The following is a 27669-nucleotide window of genomic DNA, read 5'->3' on the forward strand; positions in this document are numbered from 1 at the left end:
TAAAAGTATCCTTGAAAAGAATTAAATATCATCAATAAAATCAAACACTGACTAAACAGAACAGCGTTAATTTTCCTTGCTATTGCAAACATAATTGCGGCGAAAACAAAGTCAGCCAGTAATCCCATCATGGCTTCAGCCTCGTTTAATTCTCGAAGACAAGTTTCATTGAGCCATTATTAACAAAACACTAGCTAAAAGACTGATTCAGGTTAAAGGGACTATGTCATGGAGATTTCGCAGAGTTTTGTTCTAAACTGTCCTGAAATTAGTGGAAGGACCTATAGAAAAACAATACCTTTGAACATCTAAAGGAAGATATAACCTTCATTAAAACAAGCCACGGCTATAAATATTGGTTTTTTTGAAGATGCTTGGAAACAATTTGAAAACGTTTGCCTGACGTTTTCAAATTGCAATCCGACGGACTTACGAACACATGAAAGTATATTGCTCTTCAAGATCGGAATAGCTGCTCACCAACCGTTGTAAATGTGAAAGGACAAAACAGAAGTGGAATTAAAGGCCTCGATGTTCTTCAAAAGGCGAGTATTTATTTCGTTCTTGACAAAAACGAAATGAGTTTTACCGTTCGTGGTTTGTTGTTGTTTGTGCATTTGAAAATGATTTTCACGCCACTGCGGGTTTTCAGACTCCATTTGCGAGTGAACTGCCATGTTTTATTTGATACTATTTGCCAAAACAAAACACTATTTGCCGTCATTCAAGAAAATCTGATTCTTTAATAAAAAACGGTATAATTAATTTTCCAATATTGTACCGTGCGTGGACGACCAAACTACGCATTTCATTCAGTTTCGCGGGCCAATTTTTGACATGCATGTTCATCAGAATAAAATTATGCTGTCAACGCAGAAATGATTTGTGTGTATAGCTTGAGAAACTGCTTTTGAGTCGGAGTATTTTAGAGTAAGAAAAATTGGCTTAAGGTGACACCCTGCGAGCAGTTCCTTTTAGAGCAGTAAAAACATAATTTTATCGGGAAGCCGAAATCCATTTACAAGTGTGTAGTTTTGTGCTGCCTAATTTCGACTTATTTCTATGCTTTCCTTGACTCTCCCAATATACGGAACCTTTCTTGAGTACGATACATTCTTAGCGAAGCCAATTTTCGAAATTAAAGAGCAAACACTGATACTTCACTCATTCTTACCCGTCGATTTATAAATAGCCTGTGTACAGCCGTTCCGCTCGTTCAAGTTGAAATTGCACAAATGCGCGCGTACGCAAACAAAGAATTTCCAACACTTTTTCTGGGTTTCTTTTCAAAACAAACTTAAGTAGGAAAAAATAGAAACGTTATTTGCCGGCCTAGGTCGGTCCGTATAGAAAAAACTGTACACTTCGATCACAGCGAAATCATCCAGGTGGGTTGTTGATCGCCCAAATTTAACGCTTACAGAGTATTCACCTGGGCGGGTAGTAAGTTATTCGCCCTAATGTTTTTATTAGTATATAAGAATAATTGGCCTTTTCTATTGTCTACGCACATTTTTATGTATTTATAGTGCTGTCTTATTTTTTTGGAAAACTGGGTATAAAGTTTAAATCCCGCTCAAGACCTCGGCCACAGCTTTTTAGACTTTTTAAGAAACGGACCTCCCGGCCGACAACTTGGCAATATTTAAGCTTATGTTTTGACAAACACAACACACTGAGATCTTAACAGTAACGGTTATCTTTAATTCTCTTGAATCCTGAACGCAGAACTTTAAAAGGACATAAAAAACAAACACATACAGCAAAACATTCAGGCTTACAGTCAGGATGTTAGTTTAATAAATTAAATCCACGGCATTTCACGTGCATGATGCTACAAGCGTCTACGTTTTCGCCGCAAACGTACGCGTTTTTGGATGCTGAATTTACCATTCCGAAAGGTCTCCATCCTATGATGATTTTCTACTGTCTCTGTGATACGTTACAATTTGATGGCTAGCTTGATAAGGCGCAAAAAGAAATCTCTGAGCTCTGATCACAGCCGCCATGAAAGCTTCGAACTCAAACTTACGGGCCGCGCGCGTTTGTGGGATACGGCATTAAAATTTTTCTCCCCAGTCCCCCAATATGACGTCACAGATCACCTGGCAATAATGCTAGTTAACAGTTTCAGTGCTCTAACATAACAATTTTTTTTATTAAAATAGACTGTTATTTCAAGGTGTCGTGCGACACAAATACAGTTGAATCCCGATAACTCGAACCCTCAGTAACTCGAACTCCCGCTAACTCGAACCTTTCTCGATTCCCCTTCAGGTCAGTTTCTTACTAATTTTACCCTCGATAACTCGAACTTCCGGTATCTCGAACCTTTTTCGATTTCCCGTGAAGGTTCGAGTTATCGGGATTCAACTCTATAACTTTTGGCTGTTTAAAATTCGGGTAGAATCCGTAACATAGTCCCCTTAATTTACTTGTCTACAGGTTTCTTGCTTCCAAAAATGAAATACAAGGAAGACTATATGACAAGATATCTTTGGATCGCACTACCTTTGCGAGGGCCTGCAAGACAGGTATAATTACTACGAAAGCCTGCAATAACGGCAAGCCATTTTCTGCTTCCATAATCTCATTCAAATTAGAACCTTACGTGTGGCATATGAATTTATTTGGTTTCTTATCACTATATACTCGTTTACACTGAGCAGTAATAATGTTAAATCGTTTTGATAAAGAGAAAATTCAATTAGTGCAAAATCTCTTTTTGAAAGCCAACCGTTAACAACATAACACGGATTTAATCCAAAAGAATAAGCTTAAGAGAGATATTACAATCGTAACCGCCAATTCAACTTAACAGTGCAATTAATGTATTGGTTGAGAAAATATTATAATTGCAGTACTGTAGTGAAGAGAAACGATCTAAACATTTTACCCTATATTACGGCAATTAAAGATGAATGCTGAAAATAAGGTTTTCTGCACAAAGTTAACTGTAATTACAGAATATATCACTTTTTGGACACCTACTGTATCTGGTATTTAAATTGCCCTCCCCGACGAAATTAGCGAAAAAAAAGGCCCAACGGAGAAATATTACAAACAATAAATGCCTTTCAAAGCTATATACTTTGCTAACTAGAATGGATACGGTTTTTTCTATGCAAAGATAAATGCAATTACAGAATCTATCAGTTTTTTGGACACCCGTCCGCTATGTAAATTGCCCTCCCCGACGAAATTGGCGAAAAAAGACCCACCGAGAAATATTACACATGGAACCATAAAGACTTTGTTAACTAGAATGGATATAAAAAAAAAAACCTTTTGTTGATGAAAAAAACGTGGGGAATGTTTCAAATAGCAGGTGAAATGATGTTACTTTATTTTACGGCACACTTTTGTAGGTTAAAGAATACTTCCTCACTTCTTGGCTACAGACCGCATCACCATGTACCATAACGTGACTATTTCACCTACGAAACCTCCGCTCGCTAAAAATTCTGTCTTTTAAGCGTCAACTCTTTCATCTTCAGTTGCCCTCGCCCTTTCCTCGCCTGTAACAGTAACATTAAATGCTCTGGTTTTGGCGGCAATCTGGAGGAAACCGTCCCTCAGAACAACTTCTTACATTCTTCTCGCTGGATTGGCATTTACCGACTTTTGCAGTGGGTTAGTTAATCACCCTCTTTTGGTTGCAATTGGGATGATCTACCTAACTGACCATCAGATGATTTCAGCTGATGAAAAGAGCTGGCCGACATCTTTACTTACATTAATTGCTATTGCAAGAGCATTCAGTATGTACTTTTTTCAAGTTACGATACTTATAATGACATTTATGTCCATTGAACGATGGCTGCACATGTCTCGTCGATCTTTAGTCACTGTTCGCCGCGCCTCGTTTATGGTTGCAGTAATTTTGCTCATTCCAATGCCGTTGGCCGTGACTCATGTTCAAGAATTCAGTATTTTCTTAGTTAGAGTTGTTGTTATCTCAATTTTGCTATTTTGCCTTTCTCTTACATCAGTGGCTTACTTTAAAGTTTTCAGAATAATTCGTCTTCATCAACAGCAAATTCACGCCAACGAATTGTCCCAAAACGTTGCTCAACCAGCGATCAACTTCGAGAAGTACAAGAAATCCATTTTTACAATCCTTTATATTTTAGCTCTTTTCTATATATCCTACTTGCCCACAGTTATCTCTTTGGGGTCAGTGCTAGTTTTGTCGATGAATGAATTCACTTCTATATTTCTAATCGCATCAACGATACTCGTTTGTTTATCTTCTTTACTTAATCCTCTTCTGTACTTGTGGCGAATGAATGATATTCGAACTGAAGTCAGGGATTTAGTTAAGAAAATGATTTGTATTAACAGCTAGATACCAAGTATTAGTTGATTGAACAGTTTCCCATTGCATCTCTAATGAAGGAAGTTATAGGAGATTTTTTGTTCAAAGAGACTCGCTGAGCTGCATTCTGAATTAATGTTGAATAAATTTAACTTTTGAAATAATTATCGCATCTCGTCTTCAGTCTTTTTAACTCGTAAAGACAGGTTTCTTTGAGACGTCATTAACAAAACATTAGCTAAAAGACGGACAACGGAATTTGGATGAGTGTCGAGCTTTTAAAACTGAGATGCCTTTGCTCACCAAGCAAGGCCCGAATCCAGTCGTGCAAGTTTTAACATTCTGTCAGTGTGGTAACAAAACAGTCGGTAAAAAAATCATCGACTTGTCGAGCCTAGAAATTGAAGCCAGCGAAAGCCACATTGGCACTGATTTAATATTCTGTTCCTAATACCCGCTTTACAGATTCAGGTTACTGTTAGTGTACTTGTTAACGGGTTTCTTGCGTCCAAAAATGGAACATAGTGAAGTCTAAATGACGCGATTTCTTTGGGCGTCACTACCTCTGCGAGGTCCTGCAAGACACGTATTACTATTAAGAAAGCCTGCAAATAACGCCAGTCATTTTTGCTACCATAATCTCACTCAAAGAAGACCCATCCGTGTGGCATATACATTTCTTTGGCTTGTTCTCACGACTCGTTTACATTGAGCAGTAATAATGAGAAATCTTTTTAATACAAAGAAATTCAATTAGTGCAATATCTCTTTTCCGAAGGCCAACGGCTAAGAACATTACATATGTACTATGATTAAATTCAAAAGACGCAGCTGCAGAGAGAATTACAAACCTCCAATTCCTCTTCACAGTGCAATTAAAGGATTGGCTGAAAAAATATTATATTTGCAGCACTTTAGCAAAGACAAACGATTTTTATCTTTTTACACCACTTACTTTCGCAAAGATAAATCGTTCGGCGATTTTCTGCTCACTCTTTAGCTCAATCTTAGACATATTCATGTACTATCGAAAAATTGTTAAAAAATAATATACTTAAAAGATATCATCATCTGTAGTAGTTGCAGGTTAGCGCATTTCATTTGTCTTTATAAAGCACAGTTCGGTTACCAAGAAGAATAATCGTGCCTTTCGCTTTTCTTTGAAATGGAAAGATACAAAGACAACAGCGGCTGCTGTGCCTTATAGATCATTCTTTAATATATCTTTATTTATCTTTGAGTAGTAATTGCTAGAATTCTGACAATAAGGTTTTCAGTGAAAAGCTAAATGCAATTACAAGAAAAATCTTTTTTCGGACAACCTACTGCTATGTTAATTGTCCTCCCTGATGAAATCGGGGAAAAAAGGCCCAACGGAGGGATATTGCTAGCAAATCACCCAAGGGCTTAAAAGCTTTGAATGAAAAATATGCTTTGTGTACTAGATTGGATATTAAAAGAATATTATTGAAAAAATAATCCATGAGCAACACTATAAATAGCAAGTGAAGTGATCTTACCTTATTTTATAACACAGTTTTGTAGGTTAAAATATAGTCCTCATTTCTTGGCTATAGGCTGCATCAACATGTACCATAACATGACTAATTCGCCTACAATACCTCCTCTCGACAAAAATTCTGTTTTTTATGCATCAAGTGTTTCATTTTCAGTTCTCCTCACCTTGTTTTCGCCTATAGCAGTGACAGGAAATGCTCTTGTTTTTACGGCAATCTTGAGGAACCCGTCCATTAGAACTCCTTCTTACATTCTTCTCGCTGGATTGGCGTTTACCGACTTTTGCACTGGATTGATCGTTATTCCTATTTTGGTTGCGAATGTGTTGATCTACCTAACAGACCATCAGATGATCTTAGCTGACACAAATAGCTGGTCGACTGCTTTTATGACAACAAGAGCTATTGGCAGAGGTTGCAGTTTGTATGTTAGCTTCCAAGTCACGATACTGACAACAACCCTCATGTCCATTGAGCGATGGCTGCACATGTCTCGTCGATCTTTAGTCACTGTTCGCCGCGCCTGGTTTACTGTTACAGTACTTTTGCTCATTCCAATCCCGTTGGTTGTGACTTACGTTCAAGATTTCAGTACTTCCTTTCTTAGGACTGCTATGATTTCAATTTTGGTGTTTTGCCTTACTCTCACATCTGTAGCTTACTTAAAAATTTTCGGAATAATTCGTCGTCATCAGCAGCAAATTCACGCGAACAAATTGTCCCAAAACGTTGCTCAACCAGCGATCAACTTTGAGAAGTACAAGAAATCCGTTTTTACAATCCTTTATATTCTAGCTGTTTTCTACATAAGTTACTTGCCCACAGTTGTCTGTTTAGGGTTAGCCCTAGTTTTATCGATAACTGAATTTACTTTTATATTTTTCACTGTTTCAGAGATACTTGTATATTTATCTTCTTTACTTAACCCTCTACTGTACTTGTGGCGAATGAATGATATTCGAAGTGAAGTCAGGGGTTTAGTTAGGAAAATATTTTGTCAAGACAGCTAGATAACATGTATTGGTTCATTGAACAGTTTTTCATCTCTAATGAAGAAACGTTAGAGGAGATCTGATTAAGGAGACTTTCACAGACTGCATTAATTTATTTCTAATAAATTGACTGAAATAAATATCAAATCTCGGCTTCAGCAGTCTTGTTTAATTCTTGAAGATATGTTCCTTAAAACCGTTTCTGACGAAAAAGATGGACAGCGGAATGTGCAAAACCTTCCGTGTCTTTTATAAATTTCTTCAGGTACCGCTAATACAAAATCAAAATTAAGGTCAGCAGTTTGAGTACAAATTTCAAAACACCGATGAAGGCGCATTTGCATGTACGCGCTTGAATCAAAAATGGCCTGGTGGTGTTTGTTTTCGTAAAATTTATAATAATTAATACGTGTTGGACATTCTATGACCAATTTCCCGGCTTGGCCGTGGTTATATTCGACACCCAAGGTTATTTAATTAATTTCAGAAAAAAGCGATCGAAAATCAATCCTTAGTTAGGCCAATGAGCCTCCAATTTTAATTCTAAAAATAATATATAAAGATAAATTCTATCTGAAATGAGATTCATTGAGAAATGCAGATCTTTCATTGAAAACACTACTTGTTTAACTTTGAGCATAATTTTGAAAACAATCAACAACGAAAAGAAAGAAATAAAATTCAATACGATTAGTTTAATACACATAAAAAGATATCATCCAGCACAAGATGCAAGCAAATCGCTTTCCATTTAATTCTATAAGGCGCAGTTCAGTAACCAAGAAGAACAATCGTGTCTCACGCATGGCTGTGAAACAGTACGGTTCAAAGACAGTAGCCGCTGATTTGCTTTGAAAAGTCCTTTTTGTAATCTATCTTTGTTTATCTTTTAGTAGTGATTTGTCGATAACTGAATACACATTTTTATTTTTCACTGTTTCAGCGGTGTTTGTATACTTATCTTCTTTACTTAATCCTCTTCTGTACTTATGGCGAATGAATGATATTCGGAATGAAGTCAGACATTTATTTAAGAAAATGTTTTGTCAAGACAATTAGATAACAAGTATTAGTAGATTTAACAGTTTTCTATCGCATTTCTAATGAAGAAACGTTAGAGGAGACTTGATACAAGAGACCGAGTCATTAGCTACACCTTAAATTCATGTGTAAATAAATTTAACTTTTGAAACAAATATCACGCCTCGGCTTCAGTCTTGTTTAATTCCTGAAGATATGTTTCTTTGAGCCGTTATTAGCGTAACAAGAAGGCAGCATGGCCTAGTGGTCAGGGCGCTGGACTTGTAATCCGAGGTACCTGGTTCAAATCCTCCTCCCTGCCACTAGATGGATTTGTCTTCGGTGGACCCGAATTCAACTCCTCCACCCAACTGGTTAGCCTCATGTCAGCTGGGATTTTTTAACAAGTTTCTCTTTGATTTACAATATTTGTTTCCTCAGATTTACAGTGTCAGTGAATGAAGACCCACTTTATGGAAATGCCACTGCAAACTCCCATTATTATTAATACTAGCTAAAAAAAACGGACAACGGAATTTGGTGAGCGTCGAGCTTTTTGCTCGCAAAGCAAGGGCAGAAATCATCGACTTGCCAAGCCTAAAATTGGTAGCCGGCGCAAGCCACTTTGGTGCAGTTTTAAACATTATTCCCAATGCCCCATATACTTATTCAGTTAATTCACTTGTAAACAGGTTTCTTGCTTCAAAAATGGAATATGGTGAAGACTAAATGACGCGATTTCTTTGCGCGGCACTAAACCTCTGCTACAAGACACGTATAACTAAAAACGCCTGTAATAATATAGTACAAGCCACTTCGCCACTTTTCGTGCGGCATAGATTTCTTCGGCTTGGTCTTTTGAAAATCAAGATAAAGGTTAACAGCTTGATTGTAAATTTCAAAACACCACGAAGGCGCATTTTAATTTACGCGATTGAATCGCATTATGTCTGGTATTTGTTTAAGTGATATTCAATTAATACATACTGCTCATTTTATGAACAATTTCGCTCGGCTGTGGTTATATTCAATACCCAAGGTTATTTAATTTATTTCCAGAAAGAAATGGAACACTCACCCTTACTCGGGTCAATGAGCCTCTAATTCTAAAGCCTCGAATAATATATAAACGCCGTTTCTACATGAGAATGGAATTTATTGGAAAATGCTGATATTTAATTAAAAACACTACTTGTTTATCTCTGAGCAGCCATAATGATAAATCGTCTTAAAGAAAATTCAATTAGTTTTTTTGACAGCCAACCGTTAACAACTTTACTCGGATTAAATTCAGACCTAGCAGAGAGATATTACAAATCAGAAATGCCCCTTAAGCAATAATTAAAGGATTGGCTGACAAAATATTATAATTGCAGCACTGTAGTGCAGAGGAAGGATCTAAACTTCTTTTTACATCATGTTTTGACAAATATAAATCTCTCGGCAATCCCTGTTCAAGCGACTTGTTAAGCTTGTTAAGCTAAATGCAAGATATGTGTAAAAAACAAAAATAAATATACATAAAGGATATTTATTTTGCAAAAATAAATGGTTTTATGTAGCTTGTTTCGTGAGTATTAACCAGCTTCCGGTGAAATTCCCTCCACTATCACTTCCGGTTACATTTTCGCGGGCTTTCAGGTCATGAAGGCGCGGTTACATCGCCTTTACGCTTATGGCGTCTTCGAGTGAAGAAAAGTTTCTTGGTCGCTTGGTCAAGCAATCAACTTTAATCGCTTGTATTCTACAATCAGAGATCCAACCATTGCAGCCTGTCGAAGTAACGACTAACAAGGATGCTCAGTTTACAAGTTAAGTATCTGATTTTTGGTTGGATTGCTAGCAAGATGGCTTATTATTTTACAGTTTCAGAGGCGACCGTCAGCTTTCAGCTAGTAATTTATAGCGAACAAGCGAAATAGCTCTCTTTCACGTCTGATCTACAGTGAATTGCTTGGTGTTTTTGTCGCCTAGGACACGTGTGCCTGCCAAACGGCATTCTTTTGGTGGTGTACTTTAAATTTACACCTTGTAATCCATCTTGCTTGCAGCATACGATATCGGCAAATCTTTAATAATTTCCTTTTGGCTTTGTTTGTTTGTTTGTTGTCCTGCAGCTATAATTTTCACTATTTTATTGAGGTTAGGATTTTATTGTCTTTTTGCTTTGCCTTGCTCGATTCAATTTTTATAACCTTCATAATATTCCTACGGGGATTTATTTATCAACGGGGATTTGTTTATCTCTTCTTCGATGTTTAGTTGGGGATATTTGTGCCTCGTTGTATCATGCTGATACTCTGGGAGTTTATATGTTCCCCATTGTTTTTCCTTACTTACAATTTGGGAATGTCTTGTTCATACTTTACCTGTATCATATTGCGTGCCATTTTGCCTGGTTATTTAAATTCGTTTCTAGTATAATACTTATGTTTGGGTGTTTTTCCGACTACTTCTTTTATGCTACCGACATGGTGCTTACATATTTGAGTAGACAAAACCTTGATTTTACCATGTTTACATGTCATAGTTGCATGTTATTATATAACAGGGTTATTAATAGCCCATTTTCTCATGCTTCTGTGTTTGGGCTGTTTATGCCCAGCCAGCATGTTGTTTTTATATTTGAGGTTATTCATACCTCAGTTTATTTATTATCTATTTATCTATTTATTTATTATCTATTTATCTATTTATTAATAGCCCATTTTCTCATGCTTCTGTGTTTGGGCTAATTATGCCCAGCCAGCATGTTGTTTTTATATTAATTTTGAGGTTATTCATACTTCAGTTTGTCATGTTCCGTGTTCGGTTATTTATACCCTCACGACATGTACTCATTTATGGGGGTGATTATTTATATCTCCCATTTTATCATGCTTTGTGTTTGGGCTACTTATGCCCTGCCAGCATGTTGTTTATAAATTGGAGTTATTTATACTCCATTTTTGTCAGGTTTTTCAAGTCTGGGTTAATTATACCCGGCTTGTGCCTGTTTATCTATTCACGGTGTAGCATGATTTTATCGGCCAGGCATTGTGTTTGCATTGTCATGTGCCATTCATGTGTTACGCACCGTTGTGTGAATAATTGTGATCACACACACTTACTATTATTATTGTTAGAATTATTATTATTAATATCATTATTGTTATTACTGTGTGAATGATTGTGATCACACACACTTATTATTATTATTATTATTATTATTATTATTATTATTATTATTGTTATTATTATTATTAATATTATTATTATTATTATTATTGTTATTATTATTATTTTTATTGTTATTAGTATTAATTAAATCTCCTAAAGGACTGGGTCTTATCCATTATTCTAGAGAACTTTAATGCAGAACTTTCCCCAGTTTTCGGGCCTTTTCTAATGTGGTTATTTTGATTGACATCACCCCCACTACCTGTACCACCACCACCTTCTTTATGGTCAGAGGCCTTGCTAGTCAGGGAGGGTATTGGAACAATTCTTGATGCATTTGTCTTTTCAATAAATGGGGTTTTTTGTTCCCAATTGGTGTCGTTAGGTTAATCTAAGTTTTTATGTATTACACAAGTTTCTTTTCATTACATTAACAAGGTTTTGAGAATACGGCTCTGTGCCCTCCATTTAGAGTTTATTAGAATCCCAATGAAAGAATTCCAATACACCTAACTTTATATTTCAATAATTGCAAAGGAAAATTCTTGCAATATCAACTTTATAATACAACAACTAATAGCCTCAAAGGTTCATCAGCTTATTTGCTACATATTTAAGACACTGTATATTCATCCGTTAATACGAGGCTATTCAAAAATGCAAAGCACGTCATTAGCATTTTCTTTCCCTGCTTCTTAGCTCATTAATTTGAAGAGTTAGTCAACTACCTTAATAATTTCTGTAAGTGATGTACAACATGTATGTTGACCTTTCGGAAAGTGCAGGTACAATAATTTTTATACAATTATACAGTTCTCAATGTTGAGAATATCAGCATAAAAGGATGCTTAAATCTTGTCTTAAACATCATTTGAGCAGCATATCAGGCACAATCTGATGGATTTAGTTATATTAATCATACCTCAGCTTCTGTTTGTGATACCCTGTCCTTAAATCCCCCAAAGTTTTTTCCTTTCATTTGATATCTTTGTATGATAAAGATGAGGATAGGTTCTATATTGCCTTTTAAACCAATGTTATAAAGTCAAAAAACCATCTGTGCAGTTGGTTGGATATTTCTTGCCTTATAACACCAAAATATTGTAATTATTTTGGTTCATCCAAGGTGTCAAAATTAAATTACCATTATGTTAACTGGTAAACTTAATTCCTGAGATATATGTACTTTTAAGCTAAAAAAAAAACTGTTCTCATGGCGTACATATATACTGACATTTTAGGACCTTTGATGACATTTAATGGTCTCATTTGGTTGTTTCCCTTGTGATATTTAGCTATTATTTTAGGCCAACTACCCATTTTGGAGGTTTCTATTATAAGGTTTACAGGTTTCTTCAGCTCTGGTCAGTGTACCTCAAATTATTCATTTTCTAAATGGTCAGTTCCTCCTGCTGAGCTGCATTTATTTGCCTTGCACCTGGGTTATATATACCCTCACCGCACGTACCTATTTATTGGAGTGATTATTTTTATACCCCATTTTCTCATGCTTTTATGTTTGGGCTATTTTTGCCCTGCCAACATGTTGCTTTTAAATTTGAGGTTAATTGTGCCTCAGTTTGTCATGTTCCGTGTTCGGGCTTTCTACACCCTCATGGCGTGTACTTATTTATTGGGGTTAAATTACCGTGTTTGTAACTGGTAAACTTCATTCATGAGATACTATACTGTTAAGGTAAAACCTGTTTTCGTGGAGTACATATATGAAGACATTTCAGAACCTGTGATGACATTTAATTGTCTCATTTGGTTGTTTTGCTTGTGATGTCTAGCTATTATTTTAGGCCTACTACCCACTTGGAGGTTTTTATTTATTAGCTTTACAGGTTTCTTCAGCTCCGGACAGATGGACAGTTTCTCTTGCTGACCTGTATTTATTTGCCTTGTACCTGATGTTCCTCAAAAGTCGCTCAAGAGCCTGTCGACACTGATGCGCCGACCATCGCCTCTCTGAGACGATGATGCCGATGATGATGATTGATGATGTTCCTCAGCCCTTCAGGAAGTTATGTACATTGGTTTTCCTGCTACAGCCAGTGCAGCATTTAACGGTTTCTCCTAAGGAGTCCAGCCATAGATCATAAAGGTCCTAACTAGTTTATCAAACCATGTGCGCAGGGGCCACTTGGCGTTAAACTGGTGAACATTTTTTTTTTTCAGTTTTTGTAATATAGTAGGCCTGAACTGTCACACAACAGCCATCAGTCTGAGTTAGATTTGTTCTGTTTGGTTATATAATACACTAGGTTGGAAGCACTTGCGCAGGGGCCAATTGTTTCCTATTCTTGAGAATAACTTTAAATATTAGCAAACTTTGACAGTTCATGTAGGTCATAATTAACCGGGCAGAGACTGGGCCGGGCCCGGTTCATAAATCGCCCGGAATTTTTTCGTCGTAGTAGTAGTCTTGTCGGTAAATCGTTCCAGACCCGCTCGGCCGCTTCCTTGGCCAGGATTCAAAACACGCACTTTTGATATTTACTCGGCAGGAGCTATTAAATCAATCTTCTATTTAAAATTTTATCTAAAACCCTGATTTCTGTTAAGCGTGAAATATATGTGTTAATGTTATTCAAGCGTTTGACTCAAGAGAGTACTGGGTTGCGAAACCGGTGATTGTTTTGACAGGTCCAAACCGCTATGTCAGTCACGCAATGTTTTTGAAGCAAGCTTTACGCATATTAAACTGCTTAAAAAAGGCTGGTAGCTGGAGCATTTTTGAGCCAGAATAATTCTTTGAAGATACTTTCCGAATTAATCATGTCCATTTTCATCCGTGCACAGTTGAGCCGGCAAAGTCGCGTATCAGAGACGATTGAATGTTTGCACAGCAAAATAATCTTTAATTCTATTTTGATTCTTGAAGAAAAAGCTTTATTTCAGTGTTTACTTACACACTTCCCAAGACTTCAGAAAACAAAATGGTAATGTATAGTTTTTCTACGAAGTATGATGGAATTTTTGAAAGGATCCGTAAAGCCAGCAAGTAAAACAAATGGTCTACAAAATGAAATCTTGGTGCCACTGCGGGTAATTTCATTAATTGTAATTAAATTCTACCACGGCATGCAAACTTTCACGGTTTTGAAATTTTCTAAATCTTTAAGCCTTTCAAAATGTTTCTTGACCCCATCTTGAATAAAAATTCATTTGAAACTTTTTTTCATGTTTCTTTCATTTGTTTAAGTTTTAGTTGGGTTTTTAGGCTTTTGAAACGAACAAGATCTATTTATAGATTGAGGCACCGTGTGATGTTTTTGATTACCTTGTTTGTCGTAGTAGTTCGCTCGGCCGCTTTCTTCTGTTTCTTGGCCAGGATTCAAATCCCGCACTCTTGATATTTACTCAGCAGGAGCTAAGATTACTCTCCTATTTAAAATTTTGTCTAATACCCTGATTTCTGTTATTAAAGCGTGAAATGGATATTTTTGTGTTTATATTCAAGCGTTCGACTCAAGCGAGAACAAGAGCGCGAAACCGGTGATTGTTTTGACTAAGCTTTTTTTACGTCAGTCACGCAATGTTTTTGCAGCAAGCTTCTGCTTTTAAAAACGGCTGGCAGCTAAAGCATTTTTGGGCCAGACTCTACTTTGAAGATTTTTTCTGTTTAGCAAGAATTGTGTCCATTTTGTCCATTTTCATCCGTGTACAGTGGACCGACAAAGTTGTGTGTCACAGACGGATTGAATGTTTACACAACAAAATATAAACCTTGTTTTGGTTCTTGCTCAGCTCAGAAAACAAAATGGAAATGTAAGTTAGTAATATAATAATTTCTACAAACTAGAATGGAATTTGGATCGGTAAAGCCATCGAGTAAAATAATAGACGGCAAAAATAAAAACTTGCGCTTTGGCTAATTTTACGGCTTTAATTTAAAGTATTCAAATTTTTAATGCCATTCAAATGTTTCTTGGCCTCATCTTGAATCTTTTTTTTTCTTTTTTCACATTTAGTTGGGATTTTTAACAGCAAATGTTATCTAGTACGTGTGATCTAATGCATGCCCTTTTTTAGTCTTTTTATTTTCGTTTGTAATTTTGTTTTGAAGTTTTTCTGTTATTCTTGATATTTATGTAACTCGTTTTATTTTTATTTAATTTTATTTATGTGACTCGTTTTATTCGAGCAAGAGCCAATACTGTAATTTTCTAGTTACTCCACTCATTTTTGCGAGAAAGAAATATATTTTTTGGTTTTTCATTCGAGGGTTTTTAATTTCACTCGGAACCGAACGGCGATGAAGAAATTACCTGTTATGTATCACGCAAGCAAGAACTGGCGTTTGCGTGACTGCTTCCCAAAATGCAGCATATAGGCAGGTTTTTCGATCAAAGAATCAGACTGACAAGAAGAGCTGGCGTGTTTAAAAGCTAAAAAGCTTTCTAATTTTTTATTATTCCTTTTTTTGTGCGCTTCTTAGTTTTTAACGAATTATTTCTAATTGTTTGTTTGTTTTGGCCGTAGATCATTTGTAATGCTATTCAACTGTTTGAGTTCATTTATTCAAGATAAGAAATACACAAAACGTATTAAACTTGTGTGTCACAGCTACTCGCCCCTAAACTACTGCTCGGCTGGCGCCATCACAAAAGTGCTGAGGAGGGCGGGGAGAAGGGTTAAGAGTAGAATGTGTTATGGGAAGGAGTAGAGTCGAAAGCTGCAGGGGATGGGGGAGGACGGAGTAGGAGGGGAGATATTCGAAGGTGATTGGCTAAGAAAAGCGGGAATGGGGGGAGGTGGGGGGGGGGTTGAATAAAAATCCATGCTTGATTATATCGCGCAACCTTTTTTTCATGGTTTTCTTATCAGAACAGCTGTTCAAAATTTTATGAGTAGTCTGCACTTTGTTAAGTGCATAATAATGATAATAATAATAAATAATAATAATATTTATATAGCGCTATTCAGCTAATCTTCCATTATCCTTGGATAAAAACTAAAATCTAAAAATACCGAGGTTATTCATTGTTCAAAAAAATTGGAAGCCTAAGCAGGAATTTGTTCAAGCATGGACAAACAAACCACAGACTTGTGTGTTTCTCAATTAAATGGTATTTTAAAAGTTTTTGCTGCACTTGCCTAATCAAGTAGTTAAACATTAACTGCCCGGTTTTAAGCTTTAAGCTTTAGGCGTCTTGTTAGTTTATCAAACCATGTGCGCAGGGGCCACTTGGTTAAACATGGAAACAATGTTTAGTTTTTGTGATATAGTAGGGTTGAACTGTCATGCAATGGCCAACATTCTGAGATATACTTGTTGTGTGGCTATAAAGTTTACTAGGTTGGAGCCCTTTATGCAGGGGTGAATTGTTTCCTATTCTTGAGAATAACTTTTAATATCAGGAGAATTTGTCAGATCATAAAGTTCATAATAATTTAGTTTATCAAACTACTGTCAGTAGGGGCCACTTGGTTACACCCGTAACAATTTTCAGTGGTTGCAATATCGCAGTGGTGAACTGTCACGTAAGGGCCAACAGTCTGAGCTACATACTGTATGTTGTGTTTGGTTACAGAAGTTACTGTAAGGTGGAAGCATTTGCGCAGGGGCCAATTGTTTCTTCTTTTAACTTTTAATTTTAGCAAAATTTGACAAAATAATAATTCTGTGGATCTCACCATGTAAACAAGGGCCACTCAGTTAAACAGAGTGTAACTTTTCTTTGGAGCTGCTTGATTCTTGTCTAACCAATTAATTTGTGGATCAAATTGTGCGAGCAAAGGCCACTGGGATGTAGTTAGTTCCAAGTTGACGTGCATGGGCTGTAAGTCCTGGATTCATGGTTAAACATTTACTTGTAAATTAGATTGGTAGAATTCGGGCAGGGGCTAATTGCTTTCTGACCTTAAGAATAACTCAAATATTTGAGGCTACATACAATAACTTATCAAAATTTATGTTCAACCTGAATTTAAGTTAAGACCTGTCAAACATTACTTGATACTTTTGATTAATCATATGTTCATATAAGTGGGACAGCACAATTGAGCAGGGGCTAAATGGTGGTGGACCACTTATATTTTTATAACTTAAGCAAATTTCCTAGTTGGCATTACTCTATCCTTGACTCATATTGCAATAATTCCAGTCCCCCTTCCCCCTTTTTTGGGTGGGTGAGCACACTTGTACTGGTATAGAGTAATTAATATTTATTACAATTGAGCATAAGTTAATGCCCTGTAGGATGGGCTAGAGCTTGAGCCTTGGTTCCTACCCAGATTTCCTGACCAATTTTTCCCTACAGGGTTTTTTGTGGCAGGTTTTTTCTGGCCTCCGTTTACTTACTAGTTATCTAGTTTGTATTTGCTCAGCTCTACTGGGGTCAATCTTTAAAGTACAGGTGTAAAAAGGGCTTAGTTGACAACCAATTATATTATAATGGTATATCACACTTGCGGAGGGGCCAAGTGTCATGCATGGACAGACTCTCTTGTTACAATTTACAAAACTATCTATCGGTGCAACTGGCCATGTGTACAGTGCACTTGGGCCGCTTCACAGTTATGGTTGTCTTAAGAGTGTGCTTTCAGGTTCATGTACCTTAGTTAGAAACATGTTCGTTATTTAGCGTTGTTAGCATGGACCTATTAATCTTTAGGTCAAACATTCTCCCTTTACTGTATGTCCAATGTATCTGACCTGAATGAATCAGCGCATGAATGTGCTTATGTCTTTTACCCCCCTGCTTGGCATTTTCATACAATCTTATATCATGTTGAATAAATAGGCCTCGGATATTATTTTAGTCCTTGGCTTTATCTTAGTCTAGCAATTTCATCAGTCCAATCTATTCGCTCAGTCAGTACCTACAATGTATTACTAGGTATGCTTTGTATGTACAGCAAATGACAAGCCAAAAATAATTAGTGTTCAAACGGATGGTTTAAAAAAAATAGCACCTCTATACTTATAATTTACTTTGTATGGATTACAGTCTCACCTAAACTTCCCACTTGTTGTAACCTACCATTGCCATTCAGGTTGCTTATAGGTCTAAACTCTAAGTTGTGATTGTTGTGCTATTGGGTTAATTTGTCCTAAATGCTACAGTGGTCATGAGAATTTCCAGTGGCCATATTCTTCACTGTTATATGCTAGTGAAAATTATGTTCTCTTCTTTACTATTACATTGTCAGTGGGTTGTGTCCGTTGCTTTGGCTTCGGGTGGGGTGCCCGCTCACTCGTACCTCATGGCGGGCTGTGGCGGGTTCTCCCTCACCTTTGCTGGGATAATACTTTAAGGTTTCCATATTTTAAGCTTTCTATCCTTGATATAAAAAATAAACGGCCACACCCGTGGCCAAAATCTGCCAAATGGTAGTCTTGTCTTTTATTATCCCAGCAAACAGAGCTTTGCCAAAGCAACACATACATACTTGTTTATATGCATGGTATCTAATCTAGGAGGAACAGGATACATAAAAAGATATTACCAATTGCAGCACTAAGAGACGAATCGCTTTCCATTTATTTTCATAAAGCGCAATTTAGTTACCAAGAAATATAATCACGCCTCGCGCTTTTCTTTAAAATAGTACAGTGACGTCTTTAAAACATATTTGACTATCTTTGAGAAGTCATTGCTAAAATTGTGACGAAAAGGTTTTAATATAAAGCTAAATGCAATTACAGGAAATATCTTCTTTTGTATAACGTACTGCTAAAGAAATCGGCCCAGCGGAGGGATATTACAAACCATGAAAGCCCTTAAAAGCTTTTATAAAAACTACGGTACGCTTTGTAAACTTGAATGAATATAAAAACCTTATGAAAAACACTGATTAGTAACACTTTAAATAGCAGGTGAAGTGTTCTTACTTTATTTTACGGCTCAGTTTTGTAGGCTAAAGAATAATCATCATTTCTTTGCTATAGGCTGTACGCCATGTACGATAACGTAACTAATTCACCTACAAAACCTCCTCTCAACCAAAGTTCTGCTTTAAATACATCAAATTAATTATTTTCAGTTCTTTATTATTATTATTTTTGTAGCAGCCTTTAATAGTTCACGTCTCTTCTTTCTATATTTGTCAACCAATCATATTTCATATTTTTAATTAGCACTGTTTCAAATATTGTATTTTTCCATTTTTACTTAGCTTTTTCAGGCCCTGAAGAAGGTTAGTTTTGTCTAGCCGAAAAATTGTGGAAAAAAAAATTTAGGCCTTTTTAGCTGTCCAATCAGCCTTCCATTTGGTTTAACGTTATATGAGAATGTTTGTTTTTTAAGTGTTACATTGGATTTGGCTGAAAATTTTAAATGACTTAAATGTTTTAGAACATCCAAGGTTATTTGAAATATTTTGAATTAAAATAATAATATTAAGTTAAAATAACGCATTTGCCTGGGAGAGTGAACGAGTTGAATTTTAACATCAAACGTCATTTTTGTAAACAACAAACTACAATTTTGCAAATTACTATTTGTGGAGATCAAATATTACGCAAATCATTCCGAGCTTAATTTGACAAACTCACCTGAGAAGTGTTGAAATATTAATTAAAAGAAGAAAATTGTATTTCAGTAGGAAATGGATACACGTCATCTAAATTTACAGGTTTTTAAGAAAGATGAAAAGATTTAAACATGTCAGTAACGTTTTCATTGATAAGCATATTCACGAATGACAAATTTAATTTTGATTATATTTTTAGGTTGTTTACTGACTTAAATTAATTGTTCTATAATTATAGGTTCATACTTCAACTTTTTTGAAATTGAGCGCAATACTGTTTGCGAGCGACGGAAGTTAATTTTATTCAATTGCTTTCACTATTCAATATCCAAATATTTAATCATGGTTACAGAGACAAAACCATTTGCAAAATTTCCCCGAAAGTACCTGTCTTATATTCGTTTCCATACGTAAAGCAACCGAGAACAGTTTTCTTTCGGTGAACCAACCTAACTTCGTATAACAGAAGGAAGATAAATATGTGCAATAACACAACGGCTTGGTTTAGCTTTTTTAACATGTCCCGAAACTTAGACAATGATGGGACAAACCACAACATTTCTCTATATATGATAACTATGTCGACTTCCATTGCCATCGTCATTTTATCGCCAGTGGCAGTAGCAGGGAATGCTCTGGTTTTGGCGGCAATTTGGAGGAACCCATCTCTCAGAACACCATCTTACATTCTGCTCACTGGATTGGCCATCACTGACTTTAGCACTGGGCTCATAAGTCAGCCGTTTTATGTTGCAATGGAGTTGATCCAACTGGCAGACCCTCAGCTGAAAACAGTTGTCAACAGGCAAACGTCCTTCATAATAACAGCTATCGGAAAAGGCTCCGCCACATATTTTATTCCTGTGACGACGTCCATTATAGCAGTTATGTCCATCGAACGTTGGCTACACATGACTCGCCGATCTTTGCTTACAGTGCGCCGTGTCACCTATACAGTTGCAGGACTATTTCTCCTTTCGATTCCAATTGTTGCATATCGCGTACTGGCCATTCTTAATAACACAATTTTTTCACCAGTTATAGACATTGCTTCTTTGTCATTCTTACTCTTTTGCCTTATTGTTACCTCAGTAGCTTACTTTAAAGTTTTCCGAATCATTCGAACTCATCAGCGCCAAATTCAGGCGAACTATTTATCTCAAGCCTCTGGTCAACCAGCGATCAACTTTTCTAAGTACGAAAAATCAGTTTTCACCATCCTCTATATTTTAGCAATTTTCTATGTTAGTTATTTCCCCACTGCTATTGCCTTTGGACTCTATCTATTTTGGGGAAATAAGTACATATCTGCGACAAAGCCACTCTTTAATTTGTCAATGGTGTTTTTATTTTTGTCTTCTTCACTAAATCCTATCCTTTACTTGTGGAGAATGAGCGATATTCGAAATGAAGTTACAAGTTTGGTTAAAGGAAAACTCTGCAAAGTCAACTAGATAAAATGAAAATGTCTTTCTATTAGAAGTATATTATTTGCGGAATTGTTGAAATGTTAGAAAGGGAAAATAAATATGCACACGACATATTTAAATTACAAAACTACTACATGTGGTTCTTTTTGGAGCTTGGGCAAAGTGCCGCCAGCATAAATGGATGATTTAATCCAAAGATAGAACGAGGTTTGTAGCTCATGTAAAAATACAAAAGTAAAGATTATTAATCTGTATATATTCTGATGTAGAAATAATGCGAAGAATGTTTTCTAGATTAATGAAAATGATATGTAATCCCCCTTTCTAATTCAAATAGCAAATTTGTGCATCAAGTATAAGCAAGAATAATCGCAATCTTTTTATTGAAATTGAAATCGAAAGAAAGGAATGAATAGACTTTTCATACCCAAGTTATTAAACCCTACATGTAAATAAATGAATAGCACCTTTTGGTCAAACAAAGTCACGATATCATGAAGATAAAACCCTGTGTACAAACTGCGTATAATTACTAAGCTGAATAAAAGTGAGATGATTGATTGCTATATTTTTTATATTGTTATTTATTTTTCAATAGTTAATCACACTTTTAATTAAAGTTCCCTTGACCAGCAAACGAAAACATTCTTATTTAAAATTCTAAATGTTTTTATTCAGATTGTAAGCTTTATGTTAACCTAAAATTTAATATTTATAGAAGTCAAGTTTAATAACTATTTCTTCATAAAAGTTGGAAAAGAAAAATGAATAGACATTTTATCCAAATTATTCACCTCCAAATATAAACAGATGAAGAGCGTTTCTCCTGTCTTCAATTGTTTTGCTGAATCAGTCAGTCAAACACACTTATTAAACCTAGAGATCCAATCTCTGCAAGGTAGATGAAAATTAATAAAAAAATGTCATGGAAAAATGGTTGTATATGTAATTTATTTCAACACAGTTCAGTTGATTGAAAATCGGAGGCAGTGACTTGTTCGCCCCTTCAGTGCTGTTTATAATTTTCCATTTCATTAAACTTTTGAATGACTCAGTTTTCTTGTGTATAACTCGTGTGCTTTTTTTAATTAAAAAATGCTAGCTGTCTCCGAGGTTGACCCTTGCTGGAGGTAACTTTTCTTAGTAAGAAACCAAAGCTACATATTATTAACGAAAAATAGCTTTTTACTTTTTTGACTAAGAGAGCCAAAAAAGCTTGATTTTTTTTTTTTTGCTTTTGCGATCAAAGAAAAGCAGGGCATCTCCACGGTTAAGCGTTGCTGGAGATTAATAGAAATCCAAAATTACTCTGAATTCACTGATAACACTGCAAATCCTCAAAATAGACTCCTCATTGAATGGAAGGTTGACGGTGTTTCAATAACGAAGTTTCTGGATCATTCAAACAATATCCACTCAAACAACAAAAGGTTCTTTTAAATTATGAATGAATCATATAAGGATATGGTCAATTTTTAATTTGATTTTCATCTTTCACCTTTACTGAAGCTCCTCTAACGAAGTTTACTTCATTAAACTAAGAAAGACTGGATGGATTTGTCAAACACAAGGCTTTTTATGTGCCGATGAATAGAAAGTCCTATTTGTTTGCTTTGTTTTGTATACAGTTTATATTTTCATTGGTTTCCCTCTTTCTTAGGACAAACATTTAATCAAGGTAGGTAAGGTTTATTAAGATTGCACGACGTTAAAATCAATAATTCAGTTCTTGTTATTGGCGCAACGGTTAAGCTTGTAACTGGTATAGAGGAGTATGCTTTCAAAACCTAAACTTTCCTGATTTAAAGAAACTATAACATAACCTCAATTGTCATTACCAAGAAGAATGTCAATGCCGAACAACACAACATGTTTTATTCTCCAACTTTTTTTCAACACGTCCAAATTTTACTGTGATACACAAAACCACAGCTTTGAATTCTATGAGGTTACGCTGCTTACCTTAGTTGCCATCGCTATTTTGTCACCAGTGGCAGTAGTGGGAAATGCTTTGGTTTTGGCGGCAATTTGGACGAACCCGTCTCTCAGAACACCTTCTTACATTCTACTCGCTGGATTGGCTTTCACTGACTTTTGTACTGGAATTATTACCGAGCCATTTTTTGCTGCAAATGAGTTGATCCCCTTGGTAGATCCTCTGATCAACCCACTTGACAAAAACGGTTGGCCAACATTCTATTTGATAACAAAAGCTATCGGCGTTGGATGTCTCGAGTACTTTTTTAATCTGACGTTATTTATCATAACATTCATGTCCATTGAACGATGGCTGCACATGAGTCGGCGATCACTGATAACAGTTCGCCGCCTCTATCCTGTTATTACGGTACTATTTTTCGTTCCAATTCCATTAGCAGTTTATCATGTTAAAGACCCATATAGCAAAGCATTTTGGTTTGCTAGTTTGTCAGTAATACTGATTTGCGTTTCAGTCACTTCAGCGTCATACTTTAAAGTTTTCCGAATAATTCGTCGGCATCAACAGCAAATTCACGCCAATGAATCGTCTCAAAACTCTGCTCAGTCAGCAATCAACCTTGAGAAATACAAGAGATCCGTGTTTTCTATCCTTTATATTCTGGTTATTTTTTATATAGGATACTTGCCAATGACTATCACTCTAGGGATGATGATGGTTGGAACGAAAAACATGAAAATAATTGGGTTGTCCTTTTACGTGTCCATTGTGCTCGCACTTTTGTCTTCTTCCCTTAATCCTCTTCTTTATTTGTGGAGAATGAAAGATATTAGAAATGAGGTCAGAAAATTGTTAAAACGAATACTCTGTAAAGACAGCTAGATGAACAATTAATGTATACAGTCATATCTTCTCGCTTTGCCATAGTTATTAAATCACGAACTTCAGTTTTTAATTAATTTTCATCTTTCTTGTAAAGATTGTGCAGCTGACTCTTTCTCTCTCTGTTTGAGCTAAACTCGGCAGCACAACTTAATACTTTTTTTAAAATTTCGAACTTTCGAAACTTCATTTAGTAAGTTTATTTACGATTGCTTCATTAAAGTTGAAATAGAAAAATAAATTGTCCATTCGTTTCAATTATGTACACCATATATTAACAAATGGAGAGAATTTCTCCTGCCTTCAATTGCTTTTTCAAGTCAGTTTGTTCCAACACACTTATTATCACTTACTGATATACAATGATCGCAAGATAGATGAAAATAATTGAAAACTGCATTTGCTAATATACAACAATCGTGAAGCTGGAAGAAATGTTTGAATACGTCCGGTTTTTTTTTAACTACGTTCAATTGACTCAATCGGAAGCAGCGATTTAAAATTAAAATCCTGTCATCTCTAGGGTTGAGCCTTGCTGGAGATTAATTAATTAAAAAAAATAAAAAACAACTCTAAACAAAGCTAGATACTAAAAGAACAGCATTTCACTTTTAAAAAAGAGGCCTTAAAAAAAGTTTTTTTTCCGCTTTTTGATTAGAGAAAAGCTAGGCATTTCCAGGGTTAAGCCTTGCTGGAGGTTAATGGAAGTCCAAAGTAAATTTGCATTTTCAGATAACTCAGGAAATTATCAAACTTAAATGAAAGAAAGACTTCTTTCAAGGAAGGTTAACCCGCTTCTGTATGCATTCTAAAATTTCTCGTCTCGTCAAACTATGAGTAAACCATATAAAGAAAGAAATTGTCAATTTTAATTTTGATTTTAACCCTTTATCTTTACTATAGAGCTATTCTTTCAAGATTTTCCACCTTATTAAAGTGCACCTAACCCCCGAAACAATACTTTCAAAATTGATTGTACATGAGTTAGAGAGTTGAATGGTTAAATATTTCTTCATCTCAATGTTGCGTTTTTAAGTTATGAAGGTTTATTTTTCCAATATGTTAATGAGTATGACGTCTACCCAGTCTTCATTCAATATACAGATTTTGACTGGTTCACACAAGCAGTATTTAAAAAGCATTATCATAATACTCGCAATTTCCACAATTTTTATTGTAAATTTGGTGTCTTGTAATGGCGAGTAAATAATGATATAAGCAAAACAAGTATGCTTAAAAGCCTGGGTAGACATCATACTCATTAACATATTGGAAAAATAAACCTTCATAACTTAAAAACGCAACATTGGGATGAAGAAATATTTAACCATTCAACTCTCTAACTCATGTAGAATCAATTTTGAAAGTATTGCCGCAGGGGTTAGGTGCACTTTAAAATATACAAGAAGCACGATATTTGTAATTATATTTAGCTATGTTTACATTATTAGACGAAGAAAGAGAGTATGGATTTGTCACACAAAAGGCTTTTTATCTGCCAATGAATAGACAATTCTGTTTGATTGATTGGGTTTTTTATGTAGTTTGTATTTCATTGGTTTCCTCCTGATCAAGATAAGAAAGGTAAAGTTCATTTAAGATTTCACGACGTTACGAACAACAAATCAGTTCTTGTTATCGAACCTTGTAACTGGTTCAGAGGTGTGTGATTTCAAAACGTTGACTTCCTTGTTAAAAAAAAACTATAAGAAAATCATCAATTTACATCGCCAAGAAAAACATCAATGCCGAACAACACAACCTTACTTCTTCAAGCTTCTTTCAACGCGTTCAACATTCACTGTGATTCAAACAAACAAACTATTGATGTCTATGAAGTATCGCTGACATCCTTAGTTGCCGTCGCCATTTTATCGCCAGTGGCAGTAGTGGGAAATGCTCTGGTTTTGGCGGCAATTTGGAAGAACCCGTCTCTCAGAACAACTTCTTATATTCTGCTCGCTGGGTTGGCTTTCACTGACTTTTGTACTGGAATTATTACAGTGCCATTTTTTGCTGCAAATGAGTTGATCGTCTTGATAGATCCTCTGATCAACCCATCTGACAAAAACAGTTGGCCAACATCTTATTTCATAACAAGAGCTATTGGCGACGGTTTTCTGGAGTACTTTTTTCATCTGACGTCATTTATAATAACATTCATGTCCATTGAACGATGGCTGCACATGAGTCGGCAGTCATTAGTAACAGTGCGTCGCCTTTATCGTATTATTGCGGTACTATTTTTCCTTCCGATTCCTTCATTTTTTTATCATATTAAAGACCAATTAGATAATAACACGGCATTCTATTTTGCTAGTATTTCGGTAATACTGTTTTGCCTTTCTGTTACTTCAGCGGCATACTTTAAAGTTTTCCAAATAATACGTCGTCATCAACAGCAAATTCACGCCAACCAGTCGTCGCAGAACTTTGCTCAACCAACGATCGACGTTGAAAAATACAAGAAATCTGTGTTCTCGATCCTTTATATCCTAGTTATTTTTTATATAGGATACTCGCCAATGGCTATCAGTTTGGGGTTGCTGTTTGCTATTGAAAATTTGAAATTAATTGCGGTGTCTTTCTATGTGTCAATTGTGCTTGCAGTTTTGGCTTCTTCCCTTAATCCTCTTCTTTATTTGTGGAGAATGAGAGATATTCGAAATGAAGTCAGAAAATTGGTTAACAGACTACTCTGTAAGGACAGCTAGATGAAAAGAAAGCCAAGATTGTAAAGCTTTCCTGTTCATTCCCAACAAAGAATCTAGGAAAAGGAATAAATAGACATTGCACCCATATTATTTAACTGTAAATAAATATATGAAAAGCATTTTTTATAAACTTTTTTGCCGAGTTTAGCTCAAACAAGAGTGAGAAAGAATCAGCTGCACAATCTTTGCAAGGTAAATAAAAATTAATTAAAAACTGCAGTTGATAAAAATACTATGGCAAAACTAGAAGATATGCTGTATACTTAAATTGTTCTTATGACGCGCAATCAAAAACAGTGACATTTGACATGTTTAATCTGTTCGTTCTCTTAAGCTGTTTCATCAATTCTCTGTTTTATTTAGGTTGAAGAATGTAAATAGTTTTCTTATTTCATTTTCATTTTAATTCTTAATTTTAGCTCATTTTTAAGCGCAACTGAGTATTTATATATAAGTTACGCTATATAAATTTTAATTATTATTATTATTATATTATTATTATATTGGTTTTCGTTTCGAAACGTGGCTAAAGGGCAGTGCATCTTTAAGAGGAAGCCAGCATCAATAGAACAACAATTTTTCAATTGTCCTTCTCAACATCAATTAATCTTTTTAAGTTTTGTATTACTATTTAGAGAATAATATTTACATTACAATATGTGTAGAAAAGAAACCGATCGCTTCTAAGTATGTAGCGAAGCTTTTCCTTCCTTAGTTAATATTTTATATTTTGGAAAAAACATGCAGCAAGGTTTTATTTTGTTTTATTTTAGGAATCATTCTTCTGTTTATTAAATGGCTACACTCTTTGGATTGCTCTGCCACTCATGTAAAAATCCCTGTTAATAAAAAGTTGGAATTTTATAATTAGAGGAAAGCTAGCCATCTCCAGGGTTAAGCCTTGCTGGAGGTAGCTTAATGTACTAAAAAAACTAAAACAATCTGAAAAAAGCTAGATATTAAAAGAAAAGCATTTCTTTCTTTCTTTCTTTCCTTCTTTTTTCATTTGACTTGTGTGAGAACCCCCAAAAGTACGATTTTCTGTTGTTGTTGTTGTTGTTGTTGTTGTTGTTGTTGTTGTTTGGTACTGATCAGAGAAAAGCTACGCATCCTAGCATCCCGGTGCTTGCTGGAGGTAGTTTTATTTAACTATAATAACTTTGAAAAAACAATAGGTCTGTAAATAATTAAAAATTAATGAGACCTTCCATTGA

General features: G+C 35.4%; 4 protein-coding genes across 4 annotated transcripts; all 4 read left to right on the top strand.

The window, feature by feature from the left end:
* Positions 1 to 2088: 2088 nt before the first annotated feature.
* Positions 2089 to 4399, top strand: LOC144629717 (uncharacterized). The gene is made up of 3 exons (XM_078487936.1): positions 2089 to 2108; positions 2446 to 2534; positions 3477 to 4399. The coding sequence occupies exons 1-3, from the start codon at positions 2089 to 2091 to the stop codon at positions 4346 to 4348; spliced, it is 981 nt and encodes a 326-aa protein (XP_078344062.1). The 3' UTR covers positions 4349 to 4399.
* A 1473-nt stretch (positions 4400 to 5872) lies between these two features.
* On the top strand, positions 5873 to 6920 carry LOC144631084 (uncharacterized). The gene has a single exon (XM_078489461.1). It carries the CDS (start codon positions 5907 to 5909, stop codon positions 6843 to 6845), a length of 939 nt encoding a protein of 312 aa, XP_078345587.1. The 5' UTR covers positions 5873 to 5906; the 3' UTR covers positions 6846 to 6920.
* A 13148-nt stretch (positions 6921 to 20068) lies between these two features.
* On the top strand, positions 20069 to 20944 carry LOC144629718 (uncharacterized). Its single transcript, XM_078487937.1, has one exon. The coding sequence runs from the start codon at positions 20069 to 20071 to the stop codon at positions 20942 to 20944; it is 876 nt and encodes a 291-aa protein (XP_078344063.1).
* A 4542-nt stretch (positions 20945 to 25486) lies between these two features.
* Positions 25487 to 26455, top strand: LOC144629719 (adenosine receptor A3-like). The gene has a single exon (XM_078487938.1). The coding sequence runs from the start codon at positions 25487 to 25489 to the stop codon at positions 26453 to 26455; it is 969 nt and encodes a 322-aa protein (XP_078344064.1).
* The last annotated feature ends 1214 nt before the right edge of the window (positions 26456 to 27669 follow it).

Source organism: Oculina patagonica, chromosome 11, assembly GCF_052425735.1.
Source record: "Oculina patagonica isolate OP01 chromosome 11, crgOcupat, whole genome shotgun sequence".
In the NCBI taxonomy this organism is placed as follows: domain Eukaryota; kingdom Metazoa; phylum Cnidaria; class Anthozoa; order Scleractinia; family Oculinidae; genus Oculina; species Oculina patagonica.

What these genes read in the sequence shown, in the direction of transcription:
- LOC144629717 (XM_078487936.1), top strand. Translation starts at nt 2,089, where the DNA reads ATGACGTCACAGATCACCTG. An exon ending in ATGACGTCACAGATCACCTG is followed by an intron (nt 2,109 to 2,445) that starts GCAATAATGCTA and finishes ACTTGTCTACAG; the next exon opens with GTTTCTTGCTTCCAAAAATG. An exon ending in TGCGAGGGCCTGCAAGACAG is followed by an intron (nt 2,535 to 3,476) that starts GTATAATTACTA and finishes CTGTCTTTTAAG; the next exon opens with CGTCAACTCTTTCATCTTCA.
- LOC144631084 (XM_078489461.1), top strand. Translation starts at nt 5,907, where the DNA reads ATGTACCATAACATGACTAATTCGCCTACAATACCTCCTCTCGACAAA.
- LOC144629718 (XM_078487937.1), top strand. Translation starts at nt 20,069, where the DNA reads ATGTCGACTTCCATTGCCATCGTCATTTTATCGCCAGTGGCAGTAGCA.
- LOC144629719 (XM_078487938.1), top strand. Translation starts at nt 25,487, where the DNA reads ATGCCGAACAACACAACCTTACTTCTTCAAGCTTCTTTCAACGCGTTC.